Below are 14,297 nucleotides of genomic sequence, written 5' to 3'. Positions count from 1 at the left end.
TGCAGGCCCTCAAGGAAGAGTTCCACCAGGACCTGTCCCGCCGCTACGGGGCAGCTGCCCTCAAATACCTCCCGGCCCTGCAGCAGCCCCGGAGCCCCGCCTGAGCCTCCCTGGACCTGTGCCTCCGCTCTCCTCCGCCTCGCTCACACGCTGCCTGCAGCCGCCTGCCACCCTCCCACTGCTGCCGCAGCTATTTAAGTTATTTAAGGTCTCTGTGGGTGGGCCTGGGCCCCTGCTCCTGTGCCCCAGCTGGTTTGGGGCTGGCTTCCCCATCCTCCACTGCACATTCCTTTCTGATAATTAAAAGTTTTAAGGTTATTTTTGTGTCCCTCCTGGTTTGAGGGATCAAGGGCTCTCTAGGGTCAGAAAGTATCAAGGGCCAGGGGAGGCCCCGGTCCGTCATGGGCAGCAGGACCCGGGGAGGGCAGAGGCTGGAGCTGGAGTGTGTCTTCCCCCCACCCTGCCCCAGACCCAACACCATGAGGCCGAGAGACTTTATTTGGCTTTATTTAGTAAAATGTTAAAATAAATAAATACAAATTGATCAGCTGCTCTGTATCCCCCCACCCCCTCAAAATAAAAACAAAACAAACAAAAACAAAAACTTTGAAGCACAAAACTCCAAATACAAGTTCTACCAAGACTGAAATCACAAAGGGCATGGACAAGAGACAGGATTGGGGTCTGGCTGGCTCTCCTGCGCTTGGAGCTTGCTGACCTATGGCCTGCTTGTCCGGCCCACCTGACTGCAACGCACCCTGGGCTGGAGCCAGGACCCTGGGGAGGTGGGGGCCTCACCCGTGGGGCGGGCGCAGCCCGGGGAAGAGCATTGGGAGGGTTGTCCGGGCGAGCCCTGCCTCCCTGCCAAGAAGTTACTTGAGAGCCCTGGTTCTCGAGGGATGCCCCCCCACCACTAGTGGGAAGGCCAGAGACGTTCGCCAGGGGCCACCAACTCCCTTAGAGAGGTGACCCGGGGGAAAGGTTGAAGTCAGTGAGTACAGGACTCCTGTTTCCTGCCAGGGTGCCCTGCTGAGGGGTGGGGCAAGGTCCCAGTCATTTACACAGAGCAAAGTTGCCTTCATCCAGCAAAAGCTATGGGATCTGGAGCGCCCAGGGCCTGGAAGATGTCCCTGGGCCACCATCAGTCCTGCTACCCTCGGCACCTTCTGCCCCTGCAGTGAAAGTCTCCTAAATTCAGCCCTTTAGGTAAGTGAGGACCACACCCAAGAAAGGAGTGAAGGGAAGAGACTGTGTTGAGTGTGTGAGCTGGGGTGGCGCTAGAGCCCAAGGAGGCTCAATGGCCCCAAGAGCGTGCCAGAGGTGGCGAACAGGCAGCTATACCCGCAGACGGGCCAGTGCTGAGAACTCCCCAGGCCTGAGCCAAGTAGCAACAGCGCCAGAGAGGTGGCCAGAGGGAGGCTGCCCAAGCCCTGTAGCAGGCGCTAGAGACAGGCCCCACACGGGGGAGGCCCGGCAGGGACTGTCAGGCACCTCCAGACAGGCTTGCCCCCAAGGGCCTGACAAGGAAGGAAGAAATCAGAATCAGATGAGCTTAATGGGGTGGAAGTGTGAGGCAAGACCCAGCAGGCTCCTTGGAATAAAAAGGACCTGCAGGCCAGGTATGCAAAGTGAAGGTAGGAAATAAAAAGGAGGAATGACGGCAGCGTGACCCCATAGCACCCCAGCTCCTGGGCCGAGCCTGATCAGGGAGGACATGGGGACTCCCAGTTCGCGGAGGAAGCGGAAGGACCTGCAGGCAGCAAGAACGCAAATGTGAAGATGACTCAGCTAAGCAGACTTTCCAGCCCCAAGCAGGACTGTGCCTGACCTGGGGCAAAAGGGGGTTCCTAGTCCAGGCCCCCTGCAGTGGCAGCAGAGCCAGCCTGTCTTACATTTGTGGGTGTCAGAGCAAGGGAAGCAAAGGAGGAAGAGGAGGCGGCAGCTCAGGCGGGGTGGTGGAGTGGGCAAGTGTCCCAGGGGGTCACAGGCACCCACAGGTGTGGCGGGACAGAGTTGAGCTCCTGGTTTGGCGGACCAGTGAGGCACAGGAGATGGCGTGGCCAGGGCCCTTCCGTGACGGTGTGGTGGTATCTTAGAATTTGAGCCCAGGATGGAGGCTTGGGACGGGGCTGCCATTTATACTCCGTAACAGCTTGTGTCTGAACTTTAGGGAGAAAATGTTCCTTGACTTTAGGTGAGGTCAGAAGGTAGTGGTCAGCGCTCAAAGAAGCAGGCAAAACTGGTCCCTCCCTGGCCTGGTCCCCAAGCCCGCACTTCTCGGAGCAGAGGCTCCTTTCCTGAAAGGACAGGTACTGTGTGGCAAGCCCTAGCCTATGGGTCCAGACACGTCTGCAGAGTGCTCTGAGACAGGCGTTCAGCCTCTGCTGGCCTCAGATCACCTGCCAATGATCGCCCCAACTAGTCCAGGCATCTCCAAGGCTCCCTGACTAGACATAGCACCTCGGTTTCTCAATGAGAAGAGGGGGTTCCTCTGTTCCCCTCAACCAACCTGGCAGCCAGGGCCTGCCTCTGAGGCCTACGCAGCCATACCCAAATCCTTCTTTCCATACCCGGCAAGGATGAGCACGATTACTCTAAGAAGCATCTCTTCTGTTGCTGTTTCAGAATCCACCTTTGTCTCTCTCGGCCTGACTGGGTGAGAGAGAAGCTAAGGGGCCTCTTCTGCCACATGTAGACTCTGGCCATCACAGGGCCTGGGAAGAGATGCTGCAGCGGGGCCACAGGCAGAGCTTCTGCTTCTGTCCCTTCCGCAGGGACACGCAATGGACAAAGAGCTGCAGCGAGAACACACATCTGACAGGATTTACTTCCCACGCGGCATGACAGACGTCCTGAGCCTTTCAGAACCTGGTCTTCCCAAGAAGGAAAGGACACAACAGGCCAAGCCAAGGCAAGCACAGCGATTCCAGCCCAGGGTTGCCCAGGAGCTGCGGGTGGGCGGTGCCTGGAGCCAGCAGGCAGAGAACATGTGGAGCCTCCCGACCTCTCTCCAAAGCAAGACAGTCTCAAGGCCGAGCGGCTCTGTCTCTTGAGACGAACGTCCCCTCCAGCGCCTCCCTCCTCCTCTGTTCTCTCAAAGCACCAAGGGCTGATGCAGCCAGCCTGCACCACACCCACCGAGGGGCAGCAAGGGGCCTGGCTGGCCTTCCCCTCAGAGGTGCCCTAGGCACTCGTAATGCTGGTGGCTTAAAGACCGAGAGCAGCACCAAAGGAAGGATCTTATTGAGGCACCAGCCTTTGCTCTAGCAGAAACTGAGGAGACTGTGGGGAGGGCCCTGATACCATGCACACTCCATTTGGACTCAAAAACAGGAGATGAGATCCCTAAACCAGGAAGAAAGGGCCGTCTGTGTGAGAAGGGAGGGCCGCGGGGAGCCCGCGGCCCTTCCTGGGGACTGGCCCACCAGTTCAGAGACACAAACACAGCAAAATGTCATCAGGATCAGCAGGTTCTGTGCTAAAAAATTATAACTACACGGCATTTTCTCCAGTTCTGACACCTTTTTAATAGAAATCACTGTTTTTAGGAAACAAATAGCACTTTTGTAATTTTTTTTTACAATGTTTCTTAACTTGATCTTTAAGTAACACTAGGAAGACCTCAGTATCTTTTATTTTCCTTTTTAATTTAAAAAAAAAGTTGTTTTTTTCCCCAGATACAAAGATTTTTGCCCTTGCATAAAAAAACAGTGCCCAAACGATGACACAGGACTCACAAAGACTCACTGACCTCACTGACACTATGATTCCTATTCTACCATGCAAGGTCTTGACTACCTTAACTGGACTGTCAGCCTGAAAAACTGCTTTTCTATTCCTTATTTTAGTTTTTGTTACCAAAAAAGTAAAATAAGTAACAAAATAAAACTTTCTTTGAAGGAAAAAAAAAAAGAAAAGAAAGAAAAAGGAAAGAAACATCTCCGTTCGACTCACACACACCTGGGTCGTGCTGCTTCGCTCAGGGTCCTCTTAGAAATACAGAAAAGAGGGCGGACGCTTGTTTTCAAGTAAAATCACCAATTCACCCTATTTCCTTCCTGGACCGTGCACACCTCTCTTCCCTGCCTCAGGCGGGGCGAGGCCAGCAGGGCCGCTTGCCTCGGTCTCCAGGGACTGAGGGGGCGCGGTCTGGGAATGCGAGACACCACGCAGGGGATAAGGGGAGGCAGAGGCATGGGAGGCGGCGGGCACCCGGCAGGAGCAGAGCTGGGGAGGAGAAGCTGTCGGCCTTCCCGTGCCCCTGGCGACAACACGAATACTGCTATGGAGAGATTTCCCACCCGCGCTCCCGCCCCGCCCCGCCCCTGGGCACTGGGGTTGGTTAAATCTCGATTTCTTTTTTTTCTTTTTTTGGTTTGATAGTAGTGAAAGTTTAGAAACAGGAAAGCCCACACACTCTTTGGACTTGTCTTCTCTACCTAGACAAATGGCTCGGCTCGGCAAATAAGGATCTGAAACCTGCTCTCCTCCCTCCGCCCATCCCTGCTCCCCACCCAACAAAACAAAAACAAACCCATCGTGGCTGTGGAGGCTGCTGCAGGCACACACTGGTGTATAATAGAGAGAGTAAATATATTATTTCACTTGGCATGGTGCTGGCAAAGAACCTCCAGCTGGCACTATTTCATGTAACATGGTCCAATCTTTGCATGTACACACAGAATAAGAAGGATCAATTGGCAAACTCGGGTGCCACCTGGCACAAGCATCTTCTCTCTCTCTGGAACCAAAGAACCAAAAGAATTCTGTACTTCCCAGAAGCGATCCGGCTTTGCTTTTCTAGAGTCTTCAGTGCTTCGCTCTCCTTGCCGCCGGGATCCCGTGGCTTCTCGAGGGCTCTGTTATTTAGTCTCTTCCCCCGCGTTACAGTTCGCTGTGCAGCTCTGGGAGGACGGGGACGGGGCAGGCGTGGAGGCGGTGGCGCTGACAGGGGGCGTGCAGTCCGGGCCGTTGGAGATGGCCCCCACCGTGGCCTCAGAGTCCACAGGTTTGGAGAGGTCGATGCCGTGGATGAGGCGGATTAGCTGTTTTACCTTCTCCAAGGAGCTGTGCATCTCCTTCTGCCGGGCTAGGATGGTGTTCTTCATTTCCATGCATTTCTGCAGCAAATGAGAAGGCGGGGCCCTGAGCAGCCTGCTTTTCTAAAGGCCTGGCAGCCTCACAGGGGAGCAGCCTCTGCCCCATAAAAGAGCCCTGTGGGGCAATGTGCAGCGCCCAGAACTTGCTTGGCTCCACCTGGAGTGGTAGCTACTTCCTGAGCAAAGGGAGCCCCCAAGGGGCAAGAGAGGGAACAAGCGAACGGCTTAAAAGCCAGTTCTACTTGACACTAGCACTTAAACCGAACGTGCATAACCGCCACAAAACTGTGCAATAAAAGTCACTTACAGGCTTCCCACAGCTGCCCTGACGCTGGCTGGAGCGGACACAGTGTGCTCTGCCACACTAACGGGTGGCCCCGAGGACCATACTGAGCTCTGGGCAGAAGACTAGCTAGCAGTGACATCTGGGTTCAAGCGGAGGGCCTGGGGTGCATCACTCAGTCCCTAAGAGCTTATCAACAGGGCCCGGGAAGGCCTGAAGGGTTCAGGGGACCTGTCTCCTGAAGCCCTGCCCTTAGCCCCACAGCTGCTGGCTGCGGCTCTACTGGGGGTGTGTGTGAGGGAAAAGCGAGTGAGTGGGACAGCTCCCAGGTCTGAGCGAGCGAGGCTGCCCTGTTCTCCTCAGGGGAAAGGTAGCCTGCTACTGTCTGAAGGGCTTGGTGCCCGCCTGGCTGGGGTGGGCCAGGCAGCACACACTTCTGATCCCTTTCACTGGGACCCCTCTTTGTCACACTGCTCAGGAAAACTAGGACGTGCTGTCGGGACAGTGTGGAAGAAAGGGGGCGAAGGAGGGGCCCATGGGTGTCCAGGAGTCACACCAGGGACCCAGTCTGTGTCCACTCAGGCCCAGGCCAAGCTCCACACTCTGCAGGCAGTCAGGGGTCCACGAGGTGGGGACTGCACTGCTGTGATTGCTGCTTGATCTGCCCAGGTTCAAGAGAGAAAATCCTCTCAGACAAAAGCTGAGAAAATGCTCCAGAGCTTGGGTAAGGTGCAACTGAGCTGCACCTTGAGCCAAACCCTCACTGCGGGCAACCCTATGACAGCCCACACTACCCACCCTGACAGTGGGAGGACCTGAGCCGCCCCAGGGCTGTGTCCTGCTGTGTTCGAGAGCAGCCACACCTGGGTGTCCGTGGTTTGCCATTGAGGGCAGGACAGTGACTTACACTTATAGAATTGCTGAGCTGCTTCACCTTCTGCTCTAACTGTTCTCGCTCTTGTTTTAAATCTGAACTCCACTTAAGTAACTTCTGTTTCTCTTCTTCTTTAGCTGAAAAAAAGAGGGATAGTTGTTAACAACAAACTCGTTGAAAGGCTGTGCTCGGAATGTTTGCCAAGGAAGGCACCTCCCCTGGAGGGCCCCCAGGTCTCACAGCTGAACCACAGAACTGGACACCCTTCTACTGTTCTATGTTCAGGTTTGCATAGAAAAGTGTCTGAAGCTTAGGCTGGGCTGCTCACAGACACTTCTCATTTTTCCTCCCCAAAAAGGTGGTACACAAGCTTTCTGTTTCATTCAATAAAAGGTTTTCATTTTACTTTATTTTGGGTTTTCTGAGACAAGGTCTTGCCATGTAGTCCAGCCTGCCCTGGAACCTACTATGTAGCCAGGCATGCACCACTGTGCCCAGCTTTGAAAACAGAACAAATACTGCCTCAGTTGTGAGGGGCTGAACCTAGGGTTTCGTGCACGCTGGGCAAGCATACTATCACTAAGCGACATCCCCAGTCTTACTTATTGTTTGAGACAAGGTTCCACTGAGTTGTATCCAGATTTGCCTCAAACTTGCAATCCTTGTGCCTCAGCTTTCCAAGTAGCTGGGATAATAGGCGTGTGCCACTGTGCCTGGCTAACAATGTCTTTCTTCCTTTTCTGTTTTTCTGAGACAAGGTCTCGCTATTAATTCAGGCTGGCCTTGAGTTCCCTAGGTAGCTCAGGATGGCCTAGAACTCACAGTGATCCTCCTGCCTCAGCCTCCTGAGTGCTGGAATTTCAGACATGTGCCACCATGCCTGGCAAAAAATTTCTTTTTGGAGGAGGTGAGCCTTACCAAAAAAGGGCTATGAGTAATCCTTTACCTGCTTTGTAGGCAATATAGGAATGAACAATTGCTAAAGTTCCAGGCCATGGAATTGCTTCTTCTTTCTTCAGCATCTGAAAAGAATGTGAGAATTCTACCTTGAGAAGGAAGTAGACACACACTCGCCAGGTTAAGAGCAAGACAGTGTCTGATATACAAGAAGCGTTTGTGGTTTCCGGACTACAAAGTTTTAAATGTCAAAGGCTGCAAGAATCAAGACACTTGTGTCCAGGCTCAGAAAGAGGCCGGGACCTGGCCGTCGTTCCTACCTTCTCGTGGCCACACTGCCTCAGCCACTCTGCACGGCTAGAGTCATGGGAACAAAAGCTGCATGTCAGGATGGAGGCAGACACCACAGGCAATTTCGTCTTTGAATTCACATGGTCTGCTTTTCTCAACTTTGCCATGTCCCTCAAAAACGTTGTTTAACACGTGGTGCTGGGGATTGAAACCAGGGCCTTGTGCACACTAGGCAAGTGCTCTGGTGCTGAGCCACATGCCCAGTCCTTATTTTAATTTTACTGTTTTTCATTTTTTTCAGACAGGGTCTCGCTATGTAGTGCAGGCTGGTCTTGAACTCGAGGTGACCCTCCTGTCTCAGGCCCCCCGCCAGTGCTCAAATTGTATAGGTATGCACCACCGCGCCTGGCTAATTTTGCTAAATTGGCCAGGCTGGCCTCAAACTTGCAATCCTCCTACCTCAGCCTCCCAAGGTCACAGAGCAGCATCAGAAGAGAACAGAGGGGCCGGGGATGTAGCTCAGCAGTGCTAGCCCTGCCTGGCAAGCACAAAGCCCCGAGTTCGGTCCCCAGTACCAGGAAAAAAAGAACAGAGAAGCCTATTTTACACTGGAGACAGTGGGATGAAGACCAAGATTAAAAGGAGAAAAGCAGAATTTTCTCAAATCAAGTTTTTAAAACAACTAAGCAGGATTCCAGTGCCTGCTGGGCTACTTATTATTTATATACAGACTTGCGACAGGTGATAATGCCAAATAACTAGGGTTTGAACCCAGAGCCTCTACACTGAGCTGGATCCTCAGCCTTTTTTGAGAGAGTCTTGCTAACTTGTTAAGTTGTCCAGGCTGAGTCTGAACTTGTGATCCTCCTGCCTCAGCCTTCCAGAGTACTGGATTAGAAGTGTGTTCAACTACACCTAGCTATAATAAAATCTTTTATAAAGACACAGAAATACACGAGTAACTGACAAAATGAGACCAGGAACCAAACAGAACCAAACAGAGAAGGAAAGAGGTAACTAGGACAGTTACTCACGGGTGTGCCTTCTACATTTTAATATCGACAGCACTTTACAGTTAGTACTCTGAGCCTAATGATAACAGAACTGATTGATTGATTGGTACCAGGGATCAAACTCGGGACCTTGCGCTTGTACCACTGATCTAAATCCCCAGCCTGAGAACAGAAATTAAAGGTGAAATGGTGTTACTTGAACTAATCAACTAGGCACTTTCCTTTAAGGATTTTTAATCCCAAAGAAGAACTCTAATGCCATATACTGGATTTGGACCTTTTTGTAGAGGATGAGGCAGGATGAACTTTTGAGGGACTTGACATTTAAAAAGAAGATCTGTATTTCGAGTACAGGGAAGCAGGTCAGGTCTCTCCACCTGCTGGGGACATTCGGAGGGCACGAGGCTGTGCCTGAACGCTGCACACAGGTGGAGAAGACATGGTCTGGAAAAGGACCACTGTGAAGAGAAGAGGATCCCACGCCCTGGGTAGAGGGAAGGGAACTCCTCCTCCTTCTCCTCCTCTTCCTCCTTGGCTCTCCCTGGTCCCAGCCACCCTCAGTACCTGGTCCTGACATCTGGGACAGATCCACATGCCCTTGGGGATGGTTTTTAGAGGCGGGTCGAGGCAGTCCAGATGATATACACGGGAACATGTGTCACACATCAACAACTGGCCACTTTTTCTGCAAACGCTGCAAAAATCCTCGTGGATATCACCCTATGAAATTGAGAGGAAAGGTAAGAAAAGGACAAAAAAGGTCAAGTTTTAATGTCAACATGTATATTCTGGATGCACAAGAGTATCTCAGGGTGGTCGGCTGCCGTGGACGGTGCTGTGGACGGTGACTGCCCCCTCCAGCACATCAGGGAAAGGCGGAACAGTCACAAGCCAAGTGCCCCCAGTTCCACAGGGCTAAGGTTCTCCAGACTGGGGCAGAATTTTAAACTTCAGTTTTTTTCAGGAAAGCTCTATAATTGCCTAGACCAAAATTAACTTTATAGGTGATAGTTCAGCATTTATGATGTTTGCTAAGAGTCCAACTCACAAATCAGAAATTGTACAAGCAGTGAAATCCATTCATCGAAGTGTCTCACAGTATAATACAAACAATCCTCATTACCTGTCATTTTAGGGGAGGAGTTTAAAGACTGGGAAAGAGACAGGAAGTAGTCTCACTAAACTTGCTTACTAAGGGGGGCAGTGTAGTAAAAGATCAAGCAGGAACATACTGAATCAGGAACAAATTGAACTCATACAAGCTTTCTTACACCAAGACTAAGAAGTCAAAGCAATAGCTGACAATTTTCTCCTGAAGTCAGTCGGTAGGTGGGAGGCTTTACTCATACAAAATACAGCACCAAATGGAAAAAGACAAGCAGGCCCAGGCCACTCTGCCACCCCTGATGGTGAGTTTTAGTACTCAGGTGAGCCTGTTGGAGCCCTCGGAACAGAAGACACCTAAGAAGTAGATGTATTTAAAATTTGGAGAACGGAGGGAGGTAAGAAAAAGAGTTCTTAAAGAAGTATTTTTCAGCAAGTCAGTCCCAGCCTGTTCTCTAGATGGGACTCATGCTGAGGACGTCAACGACCGGAGTAGAAGGGACGAGCCAGAGGTGATGCGGCAAGTCCAAGCCAACATGTCGCTTTAAGATTTCTAAATCTAGCTGGGGATTTAGCTCAGTGGTGCCGCTGCCTGCCTCGCAAGCACAAGATCCTGAGTTCAATCCCCAGTACAAAAAATAAAAACAAACAAACAAATAAATAAATAAAATTCTAAGCCTTTCTGCCAGAAGGCCTAATACAGGACCTTTTCTTACAGGAAGCAATAACACAAAGCAGTGGCCTGTCCTTCCCTTCTGTGGCACCACCCCTCCCCAAACACCACAATCAGAACAGAGCTCCACAGACCCACACTTCCTCTAAAGGAAAGACAGTTTCTCTGTAATTCACTAGGGTATGTGGCAGCCTAGAAAAAGTTATCAATACATCATAGCAGTTTGGTCCCTGGATTAACTGTGGCTTTCTTCCTTCACATTTTTTTTTGTACCAGGAATCAAACCTGGGACCTTGCACTTGCAAGGCAGGCGCCGGAACCACTGAGCTAAATCCCCAGCCCCATGTTTTGCATTTTTTGAGACAGGGTCTCAATATGTAGAGTTCAGGCTAACCGCGAACTTGTGGAGATCCTCCCGCTTCAGTCTCCTGAGTACTGGAATTACAGGCATACCCAACCACACCTCTTCTTTACTCTTAAAATCAGGCTTAGGGGTGCTTTATCCCTCTGGAGAGACTTTCTGAACTTTAGCCCCATGCTGTAAGTCTGCATCTTTATGAAGTTTATAAGGAATGTATGGCTTCGGGACTGCTTTACATGAACCATAGATAAAACTGTGAGTGGTGAAGTGAGTTTTGCTGGACATTGTAGTGAGAGGGGCTTGTCAGGGTAAACAGAGGTCTCCTTGTTCTCCTTTGCTTCTAAATGGAGAACATCAAGAAGTAAAAGGCAGAAAGTGCTGAAAATAAAAATTAATTTCTTTCAAGTTTCTAAAGGAAAGAAAATTTCTTATCACATTTACATACCATAAAGCAGTAGTTCCTAATAATTTTTGGTCAGGAACGCTTTACACTCTTAAAATCACTGAAGATCCCAGAGAGCTCTTAGTTCTGTTAAATATACCTAGTGTATCTGCTATATTAGAAAGGGACTTTAACTTTGGGGGTGGGTATTACTGGGGACTGAACCCAGGGCACTGCATATGCTAGGCAAGTGCCCTACCACTGAGGTATACCCCCAGCCCTTTTATTAAAAACTTATTTTGAAAAAAACATTTATTTTGAGACAGGGTTTTGCTAAGTTTGCCAGGCTGGCCTGGAACTTGTGATAGTCCTGCCTTGCCTCCTGAGTAGTTCAAATCACAGTCCTATGCTACCACACCTGGCTGAACTTCTACCTTCGAAATAGTAACTACAGAATCACAGAAAGTTATAAAAATGGCATAATAAACTTTTTTGGGTAGTAGTGGAAATGAACCCAGAGTCTTTACACTGACTCCCTTCCTTTTCACTTTTTATTTCGGGACAGGACCCCACTATGTCACTAGCTTAAACTTGCTATCCTCCTGCCTCAGCCTTCTAGAGTACTGTGATTACAGGTGTCTGCCATCATGCCTGGTAAAAAATTAAAAAACTCAAGAATATACAAGTATGTATTCCACAGTCATTATATCACATATCTCCTAGCATCTGGAAAACTGTGTAGCCCAGCCTGGTTCAAACTCACAGTGATCCTCTTGCCTCAGCCTCTCAAGTGCTGAGATTACAGGCATGTGCCACCACACCTGGTCTAAAGGTTCTTGTTTTATAATCCCCTGAAAGTCTCTGGGACCCCAGACTTTACCTTGAGAAATGCTACCCAATAGAAATAAATGTAAAAGTCCAAGGCATTTCACCACACAGAACAGGTTCTTTTCCTAAAAGAAATTCCTGAAGGCCCTACACCCCATCAAAAAAGGCTTAATTTTGCTGACTGCTCAGATTATGACCATTACCAAACCGTTGACAGAAAGATGACGGACCCACGATTCTTTTTGTTTTGTTTTTTGATACAAGGTCTCACTATGCAGCCCAGGCTGCCCTCGAACTTGAGGCGATGCTCCTGCCTCAGCTGCCCAAGTGCTGGAATTACAGGCGTGTGCCACCACACCCAGCTACCACAATTCTTTGCTATGAGTGGAGGAGACAGGCTGGCTCTATCAACATCAACTTCATTGTGTGCTAAAAAAGTTTATAATTATGTCAACATATTCTTCCTTCTCATAAAAATGATGATAACAGCAACAAGGTACATCCTGAGGATTACTGTCTGGCTGGGTCTTGTATTACCAAGTCCTTCTAGATGGTTATTGATCCCCAGGAAATGCTCACCTCTCAACTGTTACTGTTTAATTAATGTTGTTGAGGCGGATGCTGCCCAGTAGCAAACCCACAGAACTCTGCGTGTTGATTTTAATCACTGCTGCTGTTAGGATACTGCAAAAGCAGAAGTCAGTTATCTCTTCAGAGGAAATCTACTCCACTGGGCTTAACTTAGGAAGTTCTAAACATATTTAGTGGTTTTAGAAACGCTTTCATTTACCTTCAGATTTCAGAAAAGAATAATGTTTGCATTTTAAGATGAAACCTGGGAGAAATTTTTTCCCCCTGGTTCTGGGGAATGAACTCAGGACCTTGTGCTGAACTAAATCCCTGGTCCCTGAGAAATTTTAAGTTTGTGATTTGATCCAAGTGACTCTTTTGGGTCTAGACTCGAAAAAAACAAAACAAAACAAAACTTAAATCCTCTCAACAACAACAACAACTACTACCACTACCACAGAAACATTACTTAGGAGAGAGACACCCATACAACCCTAAAATCTTTGATCTCTCAGCACCAACGCACAGGAGAGCTGGCCATCTCTTTGGCAATATCGTGACTGACAATCTTTGGGGCCAGTAAGTAGAGTTTCTGACAGGGATGCCTGGTGCACATTAGTAGGAGAGTTAGAGAACCTGAATCAATTATTAATGCCAAAGTTAGGAACCTGGATGGATTACTCAATCTTTAGAGCTGTGATAGTCTACAGCTTCCAGCTCTGTCCAAGGAAGGAAACCCATCAGAGAAGAAAATACTCCTATGGTCCTGTGACCCCAAAGATAGTGCTTCCTTTGTTGCCTCTGGAAATGCAACTGTGAATGTTCACTGGTGTTCTTTTGAAAAGGCTACCGCGTTCGTAAACTCTGAGAATATTCAAGTTCAAGGAACATTTTCCTTGAGGATGGTCAACAACAAACTAATTCACAAAAGAACTGGGACATGGTCAAAATGAAATCCTTGGTTTCTCTTCTCAAACCTGATCTTAGTAAGTGGCAGCTCCAACCTCCTAGTAGTTGTTTAGGAGACGATTTCGTTTAGGTGCTACCGAAGCAAGCACGTAGGACAATTTAACCTTGAAAACTCCCCCTTTCTCATGCTCCATATGCGACCCTGCTGGGTCTTCAAAATATATGCAGTCTCGCGCACTTTTCTCCACCTCTGCTTCTACCATCCTCTTGGGCCAAGCGTCACCATCAGCTCTTGCCTGGACGACTGCAAAGGCCTCCTAACTACTCTCCCCACTTCCACAGTCCTTGCTCCACATTTCAGACACCGTACTTCCTTTAAAATCCAAGCTGATTTTACAGACACTTTAAAAGCAGTAAAAGTAGGCAAGAATCACCAAAGGATGCTAAGATCACCGGGCAATAATCTGTTGGGAAACTGGACATTTACTCTTCATACAGACCAAAGCTATCCTTTCTTACACAGGGAAAAGGACCTTTATGAGTGAAAAAATCTCAGGGAAATGATCTCAAGAGACGACAGCTATATCACCAGCAACAGGACAGGCTGCTGCCATGTGCCTCCTGAGGTGACACACTGAGAAAGACCCGTCATCACTTACTTAGTGTTCCACAAAAATGCACATCTTCAACTTACTCTCAAAGGAACAATCAGACAATCCAAATGGAGAAGCACTCTCCACGGCAAGTGGCCGGCCGTTTAAAGAATGCCAATGTTATGAAAGACAAAGAAAGGCTAAGAAACGGTTTCAGAATAAAGGAGACTAAAGGTATAATACCATGACAACAAATGTCAAGAGCAATTTCGGGTAGGATCCTGGAGCAGAAAAAAAAGTCACAAAGGCAATTATCAAGACAGTTGGGAGAAACCTGAATATGAAGTGTATACTACATACTAATACTTTATCAATTTAAATTCTCTCAATTTAGTAAATGGATGGTGGATCTATAAGCGT

The 14,297-nt window shown here is 49.2% G+C and overlaps 2 protein-coding genes across 22 annotated transcripts in view; one reads left to right on the top strand and one right to left on the bottom strand.

Moving 5' to 3' along the window:
* Positions 1-567, top strand: part of Large2 (LARGE xylosyl- and glucuronyltransferase 2) — a gene marked incomplete at its 5' end in the record, with an annotated part of 4,994 nt that extends 4,427 nt beyond the window's left edge. The window contains one exon of the mRNA XM_033756813.1: positions 1-567. This exon is cut by the window's left edge and continues 26 nt beyond it. Coding sequence (XP_033612704.1) covers positions 1-104 — 104 coding nt within the window.
* Phf21a (PHD finger protein 21A) overlaps positions 567-14,297 on the bottom strand; it is a 182,649-nt gene continuing 168,918 nt past the window's right edge. For all 21 annotated transcript variants that reach the window (XM_010612480.3, XM_010612469.3, XM_010612473.3 and 18 more), the window contains 4 exons: positions 9,022-9,177; positions 7,203-7,278; positions 6,290-6,393; positions 567-5,120 (listed from right to left, as the gene is read on the bottom strand). In XM_010612480.3, coding sequence (XP_010610782.1) covers positions 4,863-5,120; positions 6,290-6,393; positions 7,203-7,278; positions 9,022-9,177 — 594 coding nt within the window. In that variant the 3' untranslated portion in view covers positions 567-4,862. The remainder of the gene's footprint in view (positions 5,121-6,289; positions 6,394-7,202; positions 7,279-9,021; positions 9,178-14,297) is intronic.

The sequence above is a fragment of the Fukomys damarensis genome, unplaced genomic scaffold (genome assembly GCF_012274545.1).
Source record: "Fukomys damarensis isolate Sample0158 unplaced genomic scaffold, DMR_v1.0_HiC HiC_scaffold_27, whole genome shotgun sequence".
Taxonomy (NCBI): Eukaryota; Metazoa; Chordata; class Mammalia; order Rodentia; family Bathyergidae; genus Fukomys; species Fukomys damarensis.
Note: the sequence above shows the minus strand (reverse complement) of the source record. Positions and strands in the feature narration are given on the sequence as shown.